This window comes from Desmodus rotundus, chromosome 1, assembly GCF_022682495.2.
Source record: "Desmodus rotundus isolate HL8 chromosome 1, HLdesRot8A.1, whole genome shotgun sequence".
NCBI classification, from domain to species: Eukaryota; Metazoa; Chordata; class Mammalia; order Chiroptera; family Phyllostomidae; genus Desmodus; species Desmodus rotundus.
The window spans coordinates 17,000,755-17,024,278 of NC_071387.1; the positions used below are offsets into that span (position 1 = coordinate 17,000,755).

Sequence of the window (23,524 nt, forward strand, 5' to 3'; positions counted from 1 at the left end):
GCCAGACAGTGCCGCTCCACCTCAGGATTCAGTGTCCCCTCTTCTCCCTAATTTGAGGGGAGGGGAGAGTAGTAGATGACCTGAATCCTGGGGCCTTGCCCAGGCTGGCGGTTCTAGGATTCCAAGCCTGGCTCAGGCTTCTATCCTGTTCCATGGCCAGGAATCCAGCTTAGACAACGACCTCCCCCATCAAGTCCCACCTGAACCATAATCCTCTCTAGGTGCTGGACACCTGGGGAACAGAGGTGGGTAAGTCAAGGCCACCTGGGGTCTGCGGGTTCCAGATGGGGCCCTGCCCCTGACAGTCCTCTCCCATACCAGCCAGTGCGGGTCACCCCCTGCAGCTGCCTGCCCCACTTGCCTTGTCCCTGCCCACACAGCCTCTCCAGCCAGCCAGGCCACACCCACCACCTCCAATCCAATAGGAACCCCTAGTTTCTGCCACTGAGAAGTGCCCACCCAGCATGCTGTGTCGAATCCCACGCCACTACGTCTCAAAGGGACAGGGAACACATTCTCAGACCCACCTAAGGCAGGACTGGATGAGGACAGGAGAGCTATCCCTAAAGAAAGAATGTGAAACCACATTCTCAGAACTGCCAGGGAGCTGGGCGTCTCTGGAAACAGCACTGCAAACCCACTCTGGGAGGCAGGCTCTGGAGGCAGGCTGCCCAAGCTCAATCCCAACTCTACAGCGCACAAGGGCGACTAACACCAACATTCCCCTAACCTCCGCCCCACGGTTTTCTTCTCTGTAAAATGGGGACAACAGTTCCTTCATCTCCCGGAGTTGTAATAAAGAACAAACGAGTACAATGCTAAGGGAATCGATGTGACAACAGCAAGAGAAGTAGATGTGAAGTCAGTCTTTTTGTTAGCTGAGAGACGGGTAAGCCGGTAGATGCCTCTATGTAGCACTATAATTTTTCTTACAAAGAAACGGAAGATTCCTGGACTAAAGGTGTGAGACCTGGTTTCTGTGCCCACCTCCACCCCTAACAAGCTGTATGACTTCTCTCTGGGTCTCAGTACTCTCATCGGCACCACGGGTGGACTGGGTGGGTGTGCCTTCCTCAACAGGACACTTTGGCTCTAGGACTCTAGGGCCAGACTCCCGTCACGAGGTTGGGGTATGAGGACGCCAGACTCTCTGAGTGGGCACTGCTGGCCTGGGTCAGGGCAGGGTTGCAGCACTGGGAATAAAATAAAGCACGCTGGCCACGGGGAGAAAACGCCACAGGAAGGAAGGGAAAAGTGATGGAAGGACTAAAAATAGCCCTGGGGACAGAGTCCTTAACTACCAGCGGGCCTGCGGGAACAACGGAAGTTAGAGAGAACACAACACATCATTGAGGGGCTGCCGGAGAGGCCAGGGGCCCAGAATAGCTGAGGAAGGAAAGATAAATGGGGAAGATCTTGAAATGGGAGGCTGACCACAGGCAGACCATGGGAGCTGGAAGAGAAGGGAGCTATTGAGAGAGAAGGAGCCTGGGGCTAGGCTGGGGCGCTCGGGAGGAAGGGCAGGCCTTCGCCTCTTCCAAGACGTGGGCCCTCCGGCTGCTGTCGATCAACCCGAGCCCCGGGTTCTCCTCCAGAAAGACTAAGGTTGAGGATGAGGAGGGTAGCCTCAACCCTGCCTGCCTATGACGAGGGTTAGAACCCAAAGCAAGTGGATGCGGAGGTGTGCTTTGGACCCAGTGCAGTCAAGGTCCTGCTTTAGCCCCAGACGCCTATTTTGGATTTTTTGTTTGAGGGGCTCATGTTTGTTTATATGTTAAGAAATGTTTTTATGGTGGTGTAACAAACATGTAGGACAGGAGTTCACGTCTGTGCAACATGGCAGAGATGAGCGGTTGTGACAGATGTCTGGTGGCCTGCAAAGTCCCAAACGATCAGTATATGGTCCCCTACAAAAGTGCGCTGGCCCTGAGGCAGAAAGAGCACAAACCCTACGTGTGCAGCCTGTTCCATTTTTGCAAACCCGAAACCAGCGCCCAGCTCCAATGTCGGGGCCCAGAGGCCCCTTCCTAAAGGGAACCAGGATTCTGACTCTTGCAGCGCGACTTCGTGTCCCCACTTCTGCACTTCCTGCAGGCAGATCTCAGAGGGACCTGTGCGCTGGCTGCCTTTGCTCCTGTGGTCGGTGGGTCATCCACGCTGCTGTGTGGGGCTCTGAGTCTTTGCTCCTCATTGCTGTACTGCAGTCCTTCCTGTGGACACTCCATGACTTACTTATCGCTGTATCTAGCTGGGCACTCGCTCGGGAGGTCTCCGGTTCAGAGCTGTTACAACTAGTGCTGCTGAGAACATCCCAGTTCACAGCTCAGGGTGGACGTGAGCGCACATTTCTGCTGGGACACACCTGGGAGTGCGTGAAGCTGCTGGGTGCCGCAGCTCAGGGTTGTTGGGTGGGGATAGCTCCACCCCAGCCTGTACCCCTCTGGCTGGCTGCTCACCAGGCCTGTGAGTTTGGATCTGGGGGGAGGGCTAGCAGGGCCTGTGAGCAGCAAAGAGAACACTGTCCCCAGACGGCAAGGCCCTGCACATCCCAGACTCCGGGGTACTGCACCCCAGTTCACTGGTGCCCATAGGTGCTTAAGAGATAACTCTCTGAAGCAGAAGTTCCCAAGTATCAGCGATGGAGCCCAGTCCATGGAGGGGAGTCAAAAGAAGAGAAGAAACTGCATATTCTGGGCCCCTCTTAGAGGTACCTGTGCAGCTTGCCGATGAAGGGCCTGAGAAGTCTGTAGCAAGAAACACGTTCATCTTAGCAGAACTCAAGGTTTCCCCAGGTGTTTTGGCCAGAGAACCCTTTACCGACAGAACACCTATTAGCTTCCCTAGAATGAGTATGCCTTGGAATACACTTTGGAGACGGCTGTTTCAAGGTACCGTGTTACAATTCCATAAGGACCCTCTGGCCCCAGAGCCTGGACCGTAACAACATGTCTCTTAGAGGCCATCCGGGCCCTGCTGGTTGGGGAGGGGACAGGATGAGTGTCTCCTCCTTCCACCCCTGGCTCCCTCACCCTGCCCCCCAAAACCCACAAGGAGGGGAAAATACTCACTGCCTTGGGAGGCTCCCTCCCCTGAGGTGGCTTCAGTGTCTGTGAGAGAGGGAGAGGGGGGAGGAGGAGAGGGAGAGAGACAGAGGGAGGGGGAGAGAGAATGAATGAGAAGGAGGTGAGGACGCTGGACCAATGGCCGGGCACGTGAACCCACTACAATGCACACAGGGACACTGTCTGCAATTGACGATGCAGAGAACTGAGCCTCTCAGTCCCTCCCCATGCCTCCTGACCTCAGTCAAGGCCCTGACCCAAAGCCTTTTCTCCCTGCCAGCCAGGCTCAGGGAGGGTCAGGCGCCAGCCCTCCTGTCCCCTCAGTTTCAGTGTCCTCATCTTCAGAATGGACACAGCCACCTGCCGCCACTCTAGGCCCATCATGGGCAGCACATGAAATGACACTGGGCAGCAATGACGCACTCTGGGAGGAAGCAGGCCTGTGCGGAGCAGGCAGGGGGCCTTGGTGGCAGAAGCCTGGTAGCATGTCCTGCAGCCCCCTACCCCTGTGCACTCTCCCATGTAAAGGAGGATACTCCTCTCCTCCTCGGAGTCACCCAAGTGGGGCCCTGGCAGAAAAACGGGCAGAGAACAGGGAGGCGTGGCCCCTGAACTCCGCCCGAGGGACATAGCACTCACCTCGGTGTGCGCGTACATGGGTCTGGAAACAGTTGTAATACTTGTACTTCTTGCCACAGATTCCACACTCGTAAGACCCTGGAAAACAGGAAAGAAAGGGACTGCTCAGCCAGCACCCAATACTGGCCCCACGTGGCCCCAATACCCGCGGTGATGCCTCCAGGGACCACTGACTCTGCCTCAAGGGGGCTGAGCTCCTCCAAGGGCCACCTTGTCCCCAGTAAGCAAGGAGGCAGCAAGGACCTGCAGAGGCATCGCAGACCTGGAGGTCAGGAGGCCTGGGTCTAGTTCCAGGTTTGCCTCAACTCTCTGAGTGACCTTGGGAAAGTCACTTGCCATCTCTGGGCCTCAGTTTCCAAATCTGCAATATGGAGGAGGCAACTTCTTTAAAAAATTTTTTTAAAAGACTTTATTTATTTTTAGAGAGAGAAAGGGAAGGAGAAAGAGAGGGTGAGAAACATCAGTGTGTGGTTGCTTCTCACACGCCTCCTACTGGGGGCCTGGCCTGCAAGCTAGGCAATGTGCCCGGATGGGAATCGAACTGGCAACCCTTTCATTCTCAGGCCCACACTCAATCCACACCAGCCAGGGCAGAGAAGGCAACTTCTTTAGGTAACTCTCATACTTACTCCCTGAGGAAAAAGGAGACGAAGGTCCTCCTTCACAATTAGGAATAAATTGCAACCATGTAATGCACTCAAATGCATTAGAAGAATTTCTAGCTACTTGTCCCTGCCAGGATGGGACAGATGTTGAAAGGACAGGCTTCAAATCAGACACATCTGGGTCCCTGTCCCCGTTCTGTCACTTACCAACAGCACAACCTGGGTAACTTCCTTATTCACACTAAGCCTCAGTCAGTGTGTTCACCTGTAAACTGGGACCCCACAGGTGTGGCCCTACACAGCCCCAGGAAGTACACGGGCCTACTACAGACGTGTCTGACAAGCAGAGGACCCCCTCCTCTGCGGAGGGCTTGTCTTGTTGCCTCAGATGTGCAGAGATAACATGGTACAAGCACCTGACCCCAGCCCTGTGCTGGGTCCTTCCCCCCAGAGTAGGCAGACTGAAAGGACCGAGTTTCCAGCAGGCATATTTCAGACACGTCAGAGGCAGAAGAGCCCACCACGCAGAGCACAGGGCAAAGGCCCACAGCAGGAGGCCAAGCAGAGCCCAAGGGATCCTGCCATCCCTCATGTACCTGACACCACCTGGGCCCTGGCCCCATCCTTTCTAACACAATGGCCAGGGAGCCGGCATACATACACAGGCCCTGGCCCCACTCCAGGCTTAATGTGCTAGAATAGCTCAGGCTAGTGGCCTAGGAATCTGCCTTCTCAAAAGGGTCCCCAGGGCATCCGGATGCCCAGCCACCAGGTATGAGAATCACTGGTTCAGATGGAGTCTCAGCGCCATCATATTCCGGCCAGGCCTCAGTCTGTCTCCGCACTGGGAAATGTGGATTATGCCAGGGCACCGATGTGAAGACTGGGAGAAGCAGGAACGGTGTTCCCACCCGAGCCCAGGTATGCAGTCAGTGGATGAGGTGTCCGATTAAGTCAGAGAGCACTGGGCCTGCAGTCTGACCCTCAGCTCTGACTGCCACGCCCTAGCTGGTTGATCTCAGGCACAGGCCTTTTCCGGTCTGTACCTCAGTTTCCTCACTTGAAATACAGGACTGTGATTCCTACCCTCATCACCGAGGTCAGGGTTAAGGAGGTACAACATGAGAGTTGGCTGGTGGTACTGTCACCTGACTACGGTGGGGCACGGGAGGGAATGCCATCATCCTGACACCAGTGTGGAATCGAGCAGCCCGTTACCCAGCGATTCTGTGCGTCTTGTCTCACAGGGAAGAACGTAACCAGTGCAGGGCAAAGATCAGACTTGTGGATTTCTTTGTCTTTAGCTCCACGATTGGCACAAAGCAGGGGCTCAATGGGTTCTACTCATCTGTCCCCGAGTAACAGTAACCCAACCCCACAGACACTGTGTACTCCAGGCTGGTTCAGTGGGCTGCTCAATGAGAGGCCTTCTGGGGACTCTCAGCGGAGGCAGACACTTGTCCCCGCTGCCTGACTTCCTGCCTGTCATGCTTCCTCACTCTTGGGTTCCCCAATTACCTTTTTGTCCTATGTCACCGTCACTCTCTACTAAGCACCAGGTGCTGCACAGGCCTGGTCTCTGACCTCAATGCACAGGTGAGGAAGCTGAAGCTGGCCAGGTGTGCAGGAACCTGCCCGCCTCACACCGCCAACCAGTGGGAGCAGGGTCCGGACTCAGGCCCCCCTCACACACTTGCTCAGTTCATCCTCACCAGCCCAGCAGCCAAAGGCAATCATTACCCCCATTCTCAGGGGAGGGAAGTGGGGGTCGGAGAGTGACACATACTGCCCAGACCTGTCTAGATCCAGAGCCAGCGTGTGCACCTGCCATGCAACAGCCCCTGGGGAAACACCAAGAGGAGATGGCGTTTGTTTGCATTAACACTTACCGAGGACACCCAGGTCTCACTTCTGTCCTCCACCTTCCCAGAAGTGCCCATGTGGTTGGGACAACTAAGCACCCACTTCAACAATGAGCTTCTAAGTTCTAAGGTGGCAGGTAGTCCAAGGCTGGGGCTACTCAGCTCGTGGTTTTGGAGGAACTGGGCTGAAACGCAGCCACCAGGCTCCAGAGCCATCCTAATGCCACCATGCCAGGTCTCCTCTGGGTGTCAAAGGAGCTGTAAATCCCTTTCCATCATGGGGCTCCCCAATGCTGTAGGGCAGCAGAACCCCCCCAACCATGCCTGGTACCAGCCCAGGACTCCCAGAGCCCACTATCAAGAGGCATGGACAGCACTCGAAGTGAGCCTTTCCCCTCCCCCATCCTGCTGTCACTAGTAACACAACAAGGACCCACAGGCACTGACCAACAGCGCTGTCCAGCACTTTCCACAGCTACTGGCAGAGGCCCTGGCTTTGCGCCCTCCCTGAGAGCCCTGGGCAGGCCAGGTGAGACCAGCAGAGGCCAGGGGAGTCTAGTGCCTGCTGACAAGGAAGGGGGAAGGCGCAAACATGGAGCCGGCTATCTCATGAGGACAAAGAACGTGGGTAGCAACCCCCGACTCTCATTTGCACCCAGCTAGCTCCCAATAAGCTCAGACACATTTCAGGACACGTGAAAATGCAACAAGGCAGATATCCAGAGCAGATGAAGGGGAGAAGAAAAACACAAATGGGGCCAGACAGAGCGATGGCCCCTCACAACGGGCAGTCTTGTACTTAGCGCGGAGCATCATAGCGGCTGCGGCTTACAGATCAGATGCTGAGGAGCAGCCAGAGCCTGCTGGGGGACAGGGGACCTGGAGAGGTAAGTCAAGGACAAGCAGGTTTCCTGAGGCTCTCCAGGACTTGGCCTCAGGCCAAACATCCTCTGAACCAGGATGTTCCAAGCAGAGAGAAAAGCCCCTAGGGATGTGTGGCCACAGGCAGTTTTAAGATAACCAATCCCCAATCATCAACTCCCAAATGCATCTTTCCCAAAATCAACACAACGGAGAACAAGGCAGCAGGCGGGGGAGCTGGTTCTCCCCTCCTCCTCCCCTTACAAATAAGACGGTCGTCTCATCCACCTGATCCTGCCTCGGTGTCCTACACAGGGGATGATCATCTCAGGGCTCCCAGCAAAGGTGTGATCTGAAATACGCCATCGGACTCAGAAAGCAGGGGGATCTACTGACTGGGAACAATTCCTCTCGTGAATTGAGTGTTTTCTGAGTCTCAACAGAATTGAAGATCTAACGGGGTCGTCAGAGGAGAGACCATGGAAAATAATGTCTGATGAGAGACCCCCACGTAATCTCCAGCAGACTTGGAGTCAAAGAACTGAATGACACAAAACAACTACGAACTAAGCAAACAACTAGACCAGGAACAGAGTCACAGAAATGGAGCTCACATGGAGGGTTATCAGTGGGGACAGAGGAGGGGAGAACGGGGGAAAAGGTACAGGGGATAAGAAGCATAAGCGGTAGTTACAAAACAGACAGGGGGAGGTTAAGAATAGTACAGGAAATGGAAAAGCCAAAGAACTTGTATGTACAACCCACAGACATGAACTAAGGGGGGAAATGATGGTGTGGAGGGGAGCAGGGTGGAGGAGAATAAAGGGAGAAAAAAATGGGACAACTGTAATAGCATAATCAATAAAATATACTTAAAAAATACTTAAAAATGTACTTAAAAAAAAAGAGAGTGACATTGTTAGTACAAAACTCCACACCTCCCCAGCTCCTTGGTTAGGTGATCGAGCTTTCTAAGCACTTAACACTTAGGAAAACCAAAAGACGGGAATTAAATTAATGCCAAATCCTGTCTCATTCAACATATAAGAAATATTAATTCACAGAAACATGAGCCAATTGAAAAAGAAATAAAGCCCCATCCATTTTATGAAAAGGTGCATTTTCGATAATTTTTTACTTGTACATTTATGATTGCTCTAAATTTGTTTTTGGCAAGTTGTATGCTAATAATAACTCAACCTGGAAAAAAAAAACGTTTTAAAATATAGAGCTTTATGAGCCCAACAAATTTTTTAGAAATTTCTATTTCAATTTACATACATCTTGTTGTGGGAGATGAGTGTGAAACGGTGATCAATAAAAGACTCTCAAGCATAAAAAATATATTACATTAGGATAAAACCCTGTGAGGGAAGTGGACTGGAAATATGAGTTCAAGGAGAAAGAGGAAAGATGTAAAATTTCTGACTGTTAAAGATGGGCCCGTTCCCATGTCTCTTAAATGGATGATGGTGGACGGCGAGGAGCAGCGGGGTTCTGATTATCCTGGACACGTCTAAAAGGGTTCACAGTTTTATTTCCAAAGGCCACATTTTTTTTACACAATACTCCAGAAATTATATCCTCTGTAATTACTTAAACGTTGAATTAAAATGTAAGATGTCAACTCAAAAATGTGAGTGAGAATTTCTCAAAATTCTTTTAGAGGACATTGAACAGAAGTGTCGAGCCATCGGTCCGCTATTCTTACCATCCCAGAGGTAACCCCAGATGTGCCGACATCTGAGGCTTCAGCTAATACCTCTGGTCTCTGCTTTGCATTTTTGTCCCCTTTTAAAAACGCTTTCCTACCCATTCCTTCACTCTGCTCCCAACACACCTACTGGCAGGTTTTAGGGTACCCACTGATCAACCAAGACATTACGGCTCAGGGAGGTTTGGGAGCCTGTGCAAGGCCCCCCGAGCAGGACGCACAGCCAGTGTCTTGGCTTAGAGCCCTGGGGCCTGTTCCAATGGGGACGCTCCAACTGAGATCCCTTTCCCACCTTGGACCTCCCGATGAAGAGCCTTCATCAGGGACAAGATGCACCTGGGAGGGTGGCCAAACCCCCTCCTTTCCGAGTGGCTGCAGCGAGCGCTGAGTGCCGGTTCTGGCAAGCTGAGGCGCCAAGCCCTGCCAACAACCTATTGAAACTAACTATCAGCTGGCACTCTGAAGTAGGACCTGGCGCCTTCGCTGCTGGGTTTGTCACAGACCAAACCCACGTGGCCTTGTCTGAATGGCTGTCTGCTCTTTTGCTGCTCCTTCCAGAGCTGTGGCTGAGCTCCTTCCTCCGCCTCTTCCTCTTCCTGCCCCTCCTCCCTGGGCAGCCCATGTGTGGCAACACCTCCACCCTTTGGTGCTCTACATTCACTGCCTAGAAACATCCTTGCAGGATCCAGTCTCCCCCTCACACACCCCGACTGGTGACCCTCTCTGCTCACCCGTCTCCTGGATGGGAATGCCTTCCCTCACAACGTTCCACCCGGCTGTGGTTCCCATAATCACAAAGTCCCTCCTTTTAATGAGTTGAAATCACCTCCTGGTAACTTCCTCATATTGGCTGGGGCTATCTGGAATGTGTCTGCTCCATCCCCTCCCACCAAAATACTTAGATTCTACCATCTGTCTGGCCCACAGCACCCCTTCCCTGGACGAAGAGCCCTTAGCTCTCCCCTGAGGCTGCTCCCTACTCTGAGCTAGTTAACTCTCTGGAAGTAACCTCTTGGTTCACCCCCTCATCTGAGGAGGAGTCCAGCTGGGCCACTCGCCCCCTCCATGGGCTCCTCAACCACCACTGGGGAGCCCTGACCATCAGGTCTCCAGGCCCCCGGGGCTCTCCCCGGGCTCCTTCTCATGTAATGTCTCTGGATTAAGGCCCAGTAGTCTCACAGCACAGAGAAGAACACCCACTGCTTGGCATCTCATTCTGACCACCAGGATGGGACACAGGTATCCGTCTTTCTCTGAACCAGAAAGTGTCCCAGGGGCTGGAAGGTCCTCATTGTTGTCAACCCAGCCTGCCTTGTCTTCACCATCTAGGACGAGGATGGCACGTGGTTTTCTACTTCAGATTTTTCAGTTCTGGCTGACCGGCGGTGACTTCTTGGTATACTGTGTTGAGAAGGATTCTGAAGTCCAGTTAGGACAGTATGCAGTGATCAACAAGCAATGTCATGAACGTGGAACCGGGAGATGCGATGGTGGTCCCTTGTGTGTCCTAGCATTCCTTGCAGAGAAGCTCCAGAAACCGCAAGTGTGGTCCTGCCGTTCCTCGGGGCCGCTGCTGTGCAGACTTCTGCACGCAGCTTGTCAGGAGGGAACAGGAGGTTGTGAACTCACTTCCGGTTTTAGCCAACAAAGCTGTCACTGTCAGTATTATCTCTCCTCTTCTTGCTAGATAAGGAAGCTCAAGGCCTCGCCCCTAAGCCCCACGCTGGCTCCAAGGGCAATGACGTTCCTTCCAAGAGTGAGAGGTACCCTTTCTCAGCCCAAGGAATTGCTGGGCAAAAGGGAGGTCGCAGCAACTACTGCAAGCTCGGCAGCCAGCATCCTGGGCACAGATGCCCCTCCTGACTCTCCCCAGCCTGAGACGCTGCCAAATGCCATCCACGTGTCCATGACCCAGGCTTGTCCATGGGAAGTGCCTCGGATAATATTTGTGTCATTGGGAACACTGTTTGTCTGATGGTTGTTAAAGGGCCAATGAGCATGTGGGGGTGGGGGGTATAAGGAGGATGGAGCTCAGAGAAAAGGCAAACGGGAGGTTCCCTCGTGGCACAGCACTGGGTGACCAAACAGGACCGCTATTCTATTCACCAACAGAGCCCGGCTCTGAGCCCTAAGCGTGGCACTCGGGAGGCCCTTGGCTCTGCAGAGCCCCACACTCCCCTGCCAGCTGCCTTGGGAACATGTTAACTCCTCAGTGCCTGGCCACCCACCAGGGCACAGCAGCACACTGCGGCACGAGCTCATTTAAAGGGACAGCTCTAACCCGCATTCCACCCCAGGCGAGATCCCTGGGAGTCTCATTCCCTTTCGGCAGTGGGTGGGAAGGGGTGCTGTGAGGTGGAGCAGGACCTCCACAAAGTAGAAGAAAATGTCACCAACCTGCTGTGTAACTCTGGGTAACTTTCTTTCTGCAAGCCTTTGTTTGCCCTTCTATAAAATGAAGGGGACAGGCGTGTCAAATCTATGGCAGGCGTAGCCCCACCGCCCACTTCCACATCCACGGCAGACATCAGTAATGGACTGTGCCCCCTTTAGAAGTCTGAACGGGGACTCCTACGAGCCTGCAGCAGTTACTTGGACACAGCCCCCCAAATAAAATCTACTTGCCATCTTATGATTGCATGAATTCAAAAGGCTCAATTCTAACATTGATTTTTTTGTTCTGTTGTTAAATGCTTTCCGTTCCTGGTGCTGTGGCCAACCCACATTCCTCTGAGTCTGACCCTTGGCAGAAAATACACCCTCAAGGAAGGTCGGGCTGGGTGGATGTGGGACAAGAGTGGCCATCATGGCCAGCAAGGAATGAGCTGGGCCTGTCTGGTGAGGGCTCCCTGTGGTGGGTCCACTTCTAACTCATCACTGTGGCTGTTACACGTTTTCACAAGGATGTGCCAAAAGCAGGTAACTCAGAAATTTCACAAGATACTCCAAGTTCCTGAGTTCTAGGGAGGCGGTACTGGAAGGAGCTCCAGGGACGGGACAAGCCTGCCCAGTTCTCAGATGAGAAAACCAAGGCCCCATTACGTCCTAGTCTTCTGATACCGTATCCAGTGCCAAGCTTCCCTTCCATCCCATTCCCCCTCCCTCTCTGTATCACACTAGCTTATTTCTTAAACTTGGGGTGGGGGAAGCAGAAATATTACTATTCTTTCCCTTTGAAGAGATTATTTTATACTGTTAATACTAGTACTAGTACTAACAATTTACTAAGCACATTTGCTAAGCACCGTGTTGAGAGCTTTACATATATTATGATTACTGAATCCTCACATAGCCCAGTGAATCTGCCGTAATAAAAACTGAGGCACAGAGAGGTCAAGAAACTTGCCCAAGGTAAAACAGCTTAAGTCACGGAGCCTGGATTCACTCTCAGTCCGAGGAGTAGAGTTCATTCTCCTCATACAACAATGTTCCCTTCCTCTGCCTCTCTTGATTCCCACACCCCACAGGTGGCCAGGACTCGGAACATGCCTCATTTAACAGAAGAGGACACTAAGGCACAGTGAGGCCGGGGACCCTGCTGCCGAGCACCAGCTGAGCTGGAAGCCAGTGTGGTGGCTGGCGAAGGGCCAAGGGCCCTGGGGCCTCCCACTGTGCAGGCAGCTGGCTCAGGGAGGGGTGCCCACGTTTCCTTAGCACAGCTGCTCCAGGCTCTCCCCACTGAGTCCAGCCTGCCAGCTCCATCCCAAGATTCAAATTCCACTTCCCTACTGAGCCTCTCCTGATAAAGGGCATACTGGGTCCAATGAGCCTTTAAAAAAAAACCCACCCCCAACATGAGCAAGGATGACCTTTCCTCGGTTAACTAACACACCTAGTGGCTGAAAGCCCTTGGCCATGGGAGTGAATACTGATGGACGGAGGCCGGACACAGGCCCTTGGAAGAGTCTTCTCTTACAGGGCTCTGGGCTAAGCCACTCACATTCTCCCCCCAAATATTTCTGGTTCATTTCCCTTCTGTCACATGCTAGCATGGTGTTTCCCAGCCTCTTTGAGGTTGGGTGGGCCATGTGACTAGTTTTGGCCAATGACTGCATGGAATGAGCACTTCTCACTTCTGGGTCACAGCAGGTTGTTTGCCAGTGTGAGTCCTTCCAGAGCTTTCCTCCCTTGGTCACGTGGTGGCACCATTCCATAAAATGCCTGCTTTTCACCTGGGTCCAGAGCAGAGTGGAGCTCCTAAGTGACCCACAATGGACATGCAGTGTGACTAAGAAATACACTTTGGTGGTTTTGAGCTACCATGGTCGCTTTGTATTTTTAGATCCTTTGTTACTGTGGCATAACCTAGCCCCATCGGGACAGTTGGAGCACCAATGTCGACACTGCTTCCTAGAAGCCAGCAGTACCTTGCTAGGTATTGTGGGGTGGGAGGAGAGAGCAGAGGGACATGGACCTGACAGGTCCCGGAGCTCCAGTCTCCAGGAGCTCCCAACCTTGTGGCAGAGACAAGCGTAGACAGGGTACCTCTGATCTAAAACAGATAATGCAAAGTGCCCAAGTGAGAGACGGTACAAACAGATCACTTCTGACCAGAAGAGATCAAGGAAGATCTCTGGGAGGAGGTGGCAATGAAGTTGGCCTTGAAGGCTGGGTTGGATTGGGGCATGCAGAAACGGCTGAAGGCATTCCAGGGAGAGGGAACAGTAAGGGCAAAGGGCAGGAAATGCTGCAGAAGAACAGACTGTGCTGGAATGAAAGGTCTGGCAAGATCAGAACTAAGAAATGAGGTTAAAAGGCTCAGGTTATGGAAGTTCTTCATGCTATGGCCTTGACCCTAGACAGAGTGGGGGAATCCCAAGTTTATAATCAGGGCATGACATGTTCAGTGTTCTGTTTCGGCCAAGGCCCCTGGCAACTAGAATGGGGGCAGGTGAGGGCAGGGAGACACAAAGGCATGGTGGTTAGTGGGATGACCCAATGACCCAGGTGAGGCTGACGGTGGCCAAACCCAGCAAAGGAACAGGTAGAAGAGGGATCTCGAGGCTGAGTCCCAGAGGGGGGAACAAAAAGGCAGCAGGACTTGAGTCTACACTCAGGGAAATAGATAGAGGGGAACTCCCCCACTAGGCCCTGCATGCCACACATGGGATGTGAGCCTAGACGTCAGCAGTGAGTTAGAGCTAGACCAGGAAAGACAGGCAGGAGAGGGAGATGGTGGCACCTCTAAGAACACGCTTAACACAGGACACGAGTCAGAAGGCACTCGGATACAGACTAGGCAATGCCTCAGTGCCAGGTTGAGGCACGGGGACTTGATTTGACAGTCCAGGGTTTGCAAACTTCGGGCCCATGGAGTGATTCTGCCCCACAGGCAGGCTTTGTTTGGCATATTTCAAAGGTTGAATTAGTTGCCAACATTTAGAGCCAGAAGAATTCACATGAAAATTCTCATTTCTGGCATGTGGTATATCCAGAGAGCTGGCCACACTGAGCCCGTCTCCCCACCTAGTCGGCCACAGCTGAGGAGCGACCCCCTCTGTATGCCAGGCGTGGGCGCTCCAGCTGGACATGATCCCCACCACCTGCCTGTCTGGCTCATCTCTCCTACGCTAAATAAACATATCTGCTGGGCCCTGGTGAGCCTGGCAGGAGTGCAGGCAGCCCCTGAGGGGGATCCCCTGGCTCATGCTGGAAAGTGAGGAGAGCGATGATTTCTAAGAAGCACATTGCCACAGAGCTCCTCTGAGCCTGGCTCAGGTCAGAAGACACTGGGGAAGGCAGTCTGTCTCCAATTAGATCCTGAATCAGCATCTGCTCTGAGCAGGACCTGCGCTGGCAGCTGTCCCCAGGAGTCTCCAGTCAAGCAGAGGAGGAAGACATACAGACAGGCTTGTGGGACACCAGGCTATATGGGCTGTGCTAGGCCCGCCTGGGGCATGGGAGCCACACAGCACAAGGGACTCACCAGTCTGCAGAGTTCCAGGCATTTGACTCAACAAAGTCTCTGAGGATGAGCAGGGTTTTGCCACATGAGGCGGAAAGAGAAGAGCTCCAGACTGGAACTGTGCAGGCAAAGGTAAGTCTAAGGAGCCCAGTTCTTGCCCTGAGGGTAGCAGAGGGCAGCCACAGAAGGCTCTCGGCCAGGGAGGGGCACAGATCCCGGGGCTCTGGTCCCCGCCCCAACCCTCAGATGGGCACTCACTCACCAAGGGTCTGCTGGTTGCGGACACCACCGATCACCACGCAGATCTCTGCAGGCACGTCGCCTGTCCCATCCTTGCCAACGGCCTTCTTCTCCTCCTTGGCCTCGCCCTGCCAGATCACCTCCTGGATGTAGTCATCGGGCACCTCTGTCTTCACCTTCACCTCCGTCATCGTTCCCTGCTCGGTGCTCAGGGAGCCCTCGGCCTGCACGGGCTCTGGCCCCTCCACCTTGGTGCTCTTCTGGCTGCGCTTCAAGCGCTCCCTGGAAAAGAGGAGAGTCTTTTCAGTTGGACCCATGCCCACCCCCAGACCTACCTGGGAGCCCATCAGCCTAGGGGGCTGCAAATCTTTACAGACCCACCTCTCACATGAACCTCTCCTTGAAGCACATGGCCCGTGGCTGCCCCGGGTGGTCCTCCAGGAAAGCCTGGGGCTCCAGCTCCACCCATTTCGCAGGTGGGGAAGCGGGGGCCTGAAGAAGGGGCCTGTCACTGGGGTTACGAGAGCCTGAAAAGGGCAGCTCTGGCTGATTGAAATCACTTCTCAAGCTTCAATGTGCATGTAAGTCAGCTGAGAATCTTGGTCAAATGCAGATTCTGGTCCAGCAGGTCCCGGGTTTGGCCTGAGGTTCTATGTTTCCAGTAAGCGCCCACTGAGGCTGGTGCTGCTACTCCGCCCGCCCGTGGAGCGGGAGTGTCTGAGTGGTTTGACGTGCGGTTTAAGTGCCTGGTGCCATTCCCTCCGCTCCCTGGCAGAAGGCCTGGGGATCTTATCCAGGCTCTTCCCGGCTCCAGTTTCACAGATGGGGAAACTATAAGCCAAAAAGGCTAACTTGGTTGAGATGTCCTGGAGCCAGCACTCAGCCTCCAACACGCTGGCCTCTAGGTGGCTCTTCACATATCAGAAAACATCCTCAAGGTAACACTCAATACTGAGGTGGGCAGGGCACTGAGGCCTGAGCAGAGCTGTGACTTGTCCAGGGCAGGCTAAGGCATGCAGCCAGGTCCCTGCCATCTACTCCGCAACCATGCTGTCATAAGGGCCCCTCTGCTCTCCAGCTGGGGACTGTCACCATTGCTTCTGTTTCCGAGGTGGGGAAGCCAAGGCCGTGCCCAGCCTCCCCCACAACTCCAGAGAAGCGTCTGCACCGTGATCTTCAAGGCCCAGACTCGAGGCACGCTCGGGCAAGACCCACTGGCACACCAACTGGGAGGCAGGGACCCAGGTTCTGATCCTGGATCCAGAGCGGACTTGCTGTGTGACTTTGGACAAGGCCCTTTTCCTCTCTGGGCTCCAGCCCCATCTATCACGACAGCGTGGGTTTTATCAGGTCTGCTGTCCCTTCCAGCCCTCAGCTCTCTCCCAGAGTGGAGAAATTGAGCAGAGAGAGACAGGAAAGGCCACCAGGGAGGTGTTATGGACTGAATTTTGTCCTCAACCCCTGCGACTTATCTGGTGAAGTCCTAATCCCCAGCTGACTGTCCCTGGAGAGAGGGTCTTCACCAGGTAATCAAGGTTCACAGGTCCTAAGGGTGGGGCCCTAACCTGATAGCACTATGCCCTTCGGGGGTGAAGGGGGAGATCTTTCTCAGACTCTGTCCCCACCATGTGAGGACCTGGAGAGAAGATGGGCTGTCTGCAAGCTAGGAAGAGGGCCCGCACCAGAACCCGAGCCTCCTGGCACCCCGATCTCAGATGCCCAGCCTCCAGACCTGGGAGAAAACACCCCATCCGTGGTATGGCATCGTATGGCAGCCTGAGCTGACTAATACAGGAGGCCAGGACGCAGGCAGACGGGACAGGAATGAAAACGGAGGTGGACGAGACACCTGTGAGAGGCAGTGCGGCAAGTCAGCCCCCACCCTCGCTGTGACTTGAGGCAGCTACCTAGCCTCGGAGTTTCAGTTTCCCATCTGCAGAATGGAGCTAACAGGGTGTGCGCATGGATTTCAATCAACTGGTGCCCGAAAAGCACTTACGCAGTGCCTGGCCTGTAACTGCTCTCGAGGCACAGCCACCATTACTGTCACTACTAATGAAAACTGTCAGAACATCTTCGGCACTCGGTGGGCCCAGTGACGCCCCCTCCTCGTGTGCTCGCCACATCAGGGCCAGACCCTGTCCGACCCTCTGCCCTTCTCCTCAGCGGGAAACATAAAGCTGGGGGAGCCAATCACCTCAGCATTCATTTCTTTTATTTACTTGAGAAACATCAAAAGAGTTCTGTGAGTGCCAGGCACTGTTCTAACACGCTGACTCCTCTCATCCTCAGGAACCACCCTGAGAGGTAAGTCCTGGTATGATCTCCATTTTACAGATGAGGAAACTGAGACACAATGTGCAAGAACTTGTCCGAAGTCACGTGGGTACAAGGAAGTGGGACCCAGACTGATGCAGGCATCCTGGCTTTTAGCTGCGACGTACCCAGCCTGGCAGAGAAACTTTCAGAGGGAAGCCTGCCCACCTGCACCCTGTGTTACCCATTCTTGCCCTTCGGAAACCAGAACAGAGTTAGGACCAAGGTGCTAGTGGGTGTGCAGGAGGACAGGGGGGCCCCTGGCTTTTCTGGCTGCTGTTGACTCCACAAGACCTCGCCAACTAGAGACCCCCTACTAAGGTCCGGTGCCCCCCGGGAAGAGGGTCATGCCTATCCCATCTCAGACAAAAAGCCTTTGAGTTCGGACAGGTCCCACGCATAACCAGGACCGACAGGTCTGAGAAGTCACAAGAGGGCAGCTATGGCTTTAGAAAAAGCAAACATTCCTGCCAGCAACAGCAGGGGGCAGGCTGGGGGGAGGGGCTCCCTGGCACTGAGGCGCCGGAGCAGAGGCTGGCTGACAGCCTGGCGGGGATGCAATGCGACGACTTGAGAGGGAAAGAGCACCAGGGTTTGAAGTCAGATCACCCCAGGGCCAAATCTTGGCACTGCCCGGCTCAAGTTGTGGGTTACTGCATCAGTGACCTCACACAACCCCACCCCAAGCCTCGGTCTTCACATCTATACAACGGGTAGACACAGCACCTACTCCTCAGCGCTGTGATGCAGACGACAAGGCCATATCTGCATGGGACCTGGGACAGTGGCCCCAGGGGAAATGTCCTATGGGTGTCTACTGTCTTGTAGGGGTGGGACAGGGGAGCGTGCCCAGGATGTAAGGGAAGGGGCTTACCGGGCATAGGCTCTAGTGCAGGGGCTGGGGAGGTAGACCAGTGGGAGTTCAAATCCTAACTCTCTTATCCTTTCCTGGTTGGTGTCACTGAGCGAGGCCCTGACCCTCTCTGAGCCTGTTTCCATACACGTGAAGCGGGGACCCCCACACCTACTCAGAAGGCCTCGTGAGGATCAACTGCAAAAATGTAAACCTAACACCTTGTCCAAATCGACTCACAGAGATGATCATGCTGGTGGAAACTGGTGTAGAAGCGGCTGAACTCCCATTCCCTAGGTGAGACCACATGGGTGCTAATGGTCAGTCAGTCCTGCCCGCTCTGAGGCTCACTAGGCACGAAGATGGAAGGCAGGGTCCTGCCTGACCCTCAATGCCAGTCTGGCAAGAACACAGCCCATAGGGCTGGAGGTGGGTGGGGTGCTGGGCAGGCCACTGAGGACTCTCCCTGGCTTGGCCTTCGTCGGTCCCGACCCTGGCTGCTGCAAGCACAGCACTTCCCAGGACCAGCAAAGAAGCCCACCAGAGTGGGTGTCCAACCTGCCCATGGGGAAGGGCAGGGGGGAGGGGACAGATTAGGCCCCTGCTCAGAACACCCTCAGCCCTTTCTTCACCACCCACATTCTGAAGCTCAGCATGAGTCCTGGGAGCACTTGATCACGCCACCCGAACAGACTTGGTGTCCCTTCCTGGTCTCAAGGACCTCACCAGCACTGTGACGTCCTGGTCAGAGGGAGGAGCTATCGAAAGTCAGAAAGGCCGGGTGCCCGCACACCCTGTGACCTTGGGCAGAAGACTCCCTTCTCTGAGCCTGGGTGACCTTGTCTGTTCAAGGGGGAGCATGATCCTCACCAGGGCAGGAGCAGGCCGTGAGCCAGGGGGCTGGCACAGAGTCGGTGTCCATGGATGGCAGCTGTGGTGAAGAGGATGACATCCCCACCTCTAGGATACCTGCCGTGCTCACTGGAGATGGAGCTGACCCCTCTCTGAACGTCCCATCTGCTTTGCAAGGGGGATTCTTACACTTTACGCTGGCAGCCACGTGAGCCACCCTCTCACCCACGTGAGCCACCCTCTCACCCACAGGCATGATGGTACCCGACACGCGCTCCCTTAAAGGAGATGCCCCTGCACCCTCGCTGCGCTGGGCACACAGGCAACTTCTCCTCCCTGGCTTCACACTTAGGATTTACAAGCCCAAATGTTGCTTTTCTCAGATGCTGCGCATTTAATTAGGTGTCCTAATAACAATGAAATTGCAGGAGTACTTATATCACTTTGAGTTAGTGGTGCAGCTCCTTTTAACTTCTGTAAAAAAAATTTTTTTTCATATATCATTTTTTAAAATAGGGCTCATTATTTTAATTATATCCATTTAAATGTACAGTGGAGCCCTTGGATATTCTCAGCACGAATCATTAGGTATATTAGGGAAAAGCACTCGGAATCTATCCACGTGCTGACACTCCACCATCTATTCTATTTGTGTCTCTGTAAAGCAGATTTATATATAGATAACTACAAAATAGTTGCTCAAGATATGCTATGAATTTTATATTTAACCCAAATCACACTTCAACATAAAATCTGAAGTCGGCACTAAAAGGATATTTCTCGGCAAGTACACAGCATCTGTGGTGGCTGGCTACTGCTCGTGCCAGAATGCTGGGACAGAAGCCAGACCAAGTGGGTCCTTGTCCAAGGAATTCCCTAAGAGCCCCCACCTTCCACCAACACGGCGGTTCGCAAAGTGTGTCCCTTAAAGGCTGAGGGGCTCCAGAGCAGTGGCCCAAAAGCACCCAGGAGGCCTGAATGAGGAGGGTGGTACTGAATAGGGCTCCAAGACCCCTACTCTCTCTTTGATATACACAGCTGGGCCTAATGTATACATATTTAGGCTTTCTCCCTGGAGTGGGGTAAACGGTGCTCCACCCCCCCATACATGCCCACATCCTAGATCCTAGGACCTGTGAATAAGACCTTATTTGGGAAAAGGGCTCTTTGCAGATATAACTAATTTAAGGATTTTGAGATGAGATCAGTCTGGATTATCTGGGAGGGCCCCAATGCACCAACAAGTCCTTATAAGAGACGCATGAGAGACTGGACAGACAGAAGAGGGGATGACACCGGGAAGGAGGTGGCGGCAACATGACCACAGAAAGCTATCAGAGTGATGTGGCTGGAAGTCAAGGAATGCTGCAGCCCCCAAAAGCTGGAAGAGGCAGAAATGATTCTCCCCAAGGCCTCGAGAAGTGCCACCCTGCCAACACCTTGATGTTGGACTTCCGGCCTGCAGAACTGTGAAAGAGCAAGCTCCCATTGCTTTAAGCCACCGGTTTGTGGTAATTTGTTACAGCAGCAACAGGAAACTAATACACTACATAAGACTAAATCTGAAGAAATAGCTCCAAAGTGGTTAAGTTTGCAAACCATTGCCCTCCACTACCCTCAGCTTTCTTCTGCTTCGTCCTAACTCATTCCTGTTACTGCATCTGCCCAGTCCAATGTGCCACAGAGCCTGCCTGGGAAGGTTTCAGAAACAAATCCCTTCCTCTGGATGTTACCAGATGGTTCTCCAAGTGCTTAGATCCACCCCATCACATCTGGCACTCACAAGAGCCCTGTGGCCCAGGGTGGGAAACCGAAGCACAGAACAGCCCCCTTCACATCTGCATCTTCCCTGTGCACCAGGCACTCAATCAACACAGTGAGTGAACGGCACGCCTGAGGTCACACACCCTCCAGTGAGGAACATGTTCTGGGAACAATTCCTCTGATTCCCATCCTGGATTCCCATCCTGGAGTGGGTCCTGCCTGAGGCAATGCAACTAAATAACAGATCTTGGGATCTGAGGCCCAAGAACTAATGCCATTTCTGGCCACGTTGGAGGAAGAGTCCCAGGTGGTACAAGCTGCCCAGGAGTCAGACAACTTTGTTTCTGGGCACAGTTTCTACATCATTCCACCAGAAGTGCTAATGCTTGACATTTTGTCAAGTTCTACCAAGTTTCGGCAGCTGCGAGAAGTCCTCAGCACACCGCACTGCGGTTCTGCCCCTGCCTGACTCAGTTTTCTCATCTGCATGAGTGAGCTAGACCCTAATGTCTAAGACCCTGGTCAAGGCCAGACCTCTACCCAGCAGGGCGCGCCTATCTCCTTGCATAGGATGGGGATCAGCACATCTATCTGCACCCAAAAGTCAGCCTGAGGACCCCTCTACCCCCTCTCCAATGACTACTGCGTATTTACTCTGGTACTTCAGCCACCTGAAATAACGTAGGGGGAAAAAATCTCTAATCACACTGTGTAAATAATGACTCGGTTAACTCCCATTAGAATACAACTTCATTAAAGACTCCACTCATTAGGAATGAGGGTTAACTGGCCTCAAGCTGTGCTTAAGCACATTCTCTGGGAACGCATGGATGCCTGGGGTGTTAAATGAATTAACACACATGCAGCCATGACTTAGAGGCCTTGCTTACCCTGCTGCAGAGGCTGTCCACTGACCCAGTCCCCCAACTCCGCCCATCTGCCCACCAACCAATGATCTGAGTGCAAATAATTATCTACTTGTAGATGTCGGCGGCCCCACCCCTCCTTGGCAATGCTTCCCAAGTACTGTGAGGTTGTTTTCTCCCTCATTCCACCAGAGCTGCTCTTCCCAAGGCCTCCCGTGACCTCCAATGCTCCTCACTCCTACGGTCCCTTCTCAGTCCTCACTGAACCCCTCCTTGGACGAGTCCCCCTCTCTCCTCCATCCAACTCTTTCCCCACTTTGCTCACAGGTGGGCTTCTCATCTTCTGGCCCCTTCTCTGTCTTCTGCTGATTACTCTTTACCAGCCCAACCCCTATACACTGACCTGCTCCAAGGATCAGCTCTAGAACCTCTGCTATTTTTATCCACACTCACTCCCTAAGTCAGGGGTGTCAAACTCATTTTCACCAGGGGCCACATCAGCCTCATAGTTGCCTTCGAAGGGCCGAATATGATTTTAGGACTTGTATAAATGTAACTACTCCTTAACAGTTAAGCAAGAGCTCTGCGCTGCCACCAGGTAGAAACGAGATGCTGGGCCGGATAAAACAAGGTGGAGGGCTGGCTGGATTCGGCCCGCGGGCCTTGTGTTTGCCACCTGTGCCGTAAGTCACTGCCTCCAGATTCATGCTTTTGAATATCAACTATATGAAGATGAACTGCAAACTCCATCTCCGGCTTGGACCTGCCCCCTGGACTCCAGATCTGCATCCCCAACTGCCTGCCTGGCACATCCCCTGGGATGCCTACCAGGCACCCACACACACCAGGCCTTTGCAGTGCCCCTCCCCCCAAGTTAAGAAACGGTTCTTCTGACTCCTACCGCAGGGCTCTTCCCACTAGCCCCTGAGTCCACAATGCTGCCCACAAGTAACTGTAGTCTTCACTGTTTCCTTTACTAACAACTCTACCCATCCAAGTCCTCAAGCCCAGACCCTGGAATTATCCTGGTCTTGAATCTCCCAGCAAATCCTATAAAATCCACCTTCAAAATATGTCCAGAACCTAAATACTCCTTACCCCCGCCAATGGTCACCACTCTCGTCCAGCTGCCTTCTTTCCTCCTGTCTTGTAGTAACCTCATGGGCAGTCTCCCTGCTCCTGCCCTGGCTCAGCACCCCTGAACTGGTGTTCCCCACAGCAGCCAGGGCCATCCTGTGAAAATAACCCAGGTCGCGTCACTCTTCCACTCAAGATCCATTATGGTTCTTCCGTACCTCACCCAGTGTTAACAGCCACGGTCCACACCTGACCCTCAGGGCTCTCCGTGACATGACCCACGTGCCCGCTGACCTCGTCTGCTAGCATCCCTCCCCTCTCCTTCCCCCTGACTGGCTACCCCAGTCTGTGAGCTGTTCCCTGAGCACACAGGCAAGCTCCTGCCTCCAGCCTCTGTACTTGCTCTTTCCTCTGTCTCTCCCCCTCCCCTGATGCCTCCATGGCCGGAGTCTACCGCTCCTTCAGGGCTTTACTCAAACATCCCAGTGCGAGTGGTGAAGTCCTAGCTGCAGGATCCAAGGCCTCCGACACTCCATAGCCCTCCCCTGCTGCATGCGTTCTGCTCAGTACTGACCCTACGTTTATCTAACATACTCGTTACCTCTCATCCTCTTCACTGTCCGTCACCCCAACGAGAGCACGAGCTACAAGAGGACAGGGACTTTGTCTTGCAGGTTCACTGTCACACTTCAGCACCCACAGCAGTGCCTGGCACGTGGAGGTGATCAGTGAGCCCCAGCTCTCTCATTTAAGGATCCAAGGTACATGACCTGGGAGGGCCAATGCCAGCACAGCCTTTGAGGTGCCGCCCTGCAACACCACCTGCCAAAGAACTGTCCATGGTTTCACTGCTTCAACTGATGCTCAGAACTGAAGACAGCAATGTCCCACCCATCCTTCCTCAGTAC

General features: G+C 53.6%; 1 protein-coding gene across 12 annotated transcripts in view; it reads right to left on the reverse strand.

The window, feature by feature from the left end:
- The window catches only part of ZNF618 (zinc finger protein 618), a 165,189-nt gene that overhangs the window by 38,717 nt on the left and 102,948 nt on the right, over window positions 1-23,524 (reverse strand). For all 12 annotated transcript variants that reach the window (XM_053921467.1, XM_053921465.1, XM_053921449.1 and 9 more), the window contains exons 3-5: window positions 14,911-15,170; window positions 3,702-3,779; window positions 3,069-3,107 (exon numbers count right to left, since the gene is read on the reverse strand). In XM_053921467.1, the coding sequence (XP_053777442.1) occupies window positions 3,069-3,107; window positions 3,702-3,779; window positions 14,911-15,170 (377 nt within the window). The remainder of the gene's footprint in view (window positions 1-3,068; window positions 3,108-3,701; window positions 3,780-14,910; window positions 15,171-23,524) is intronic.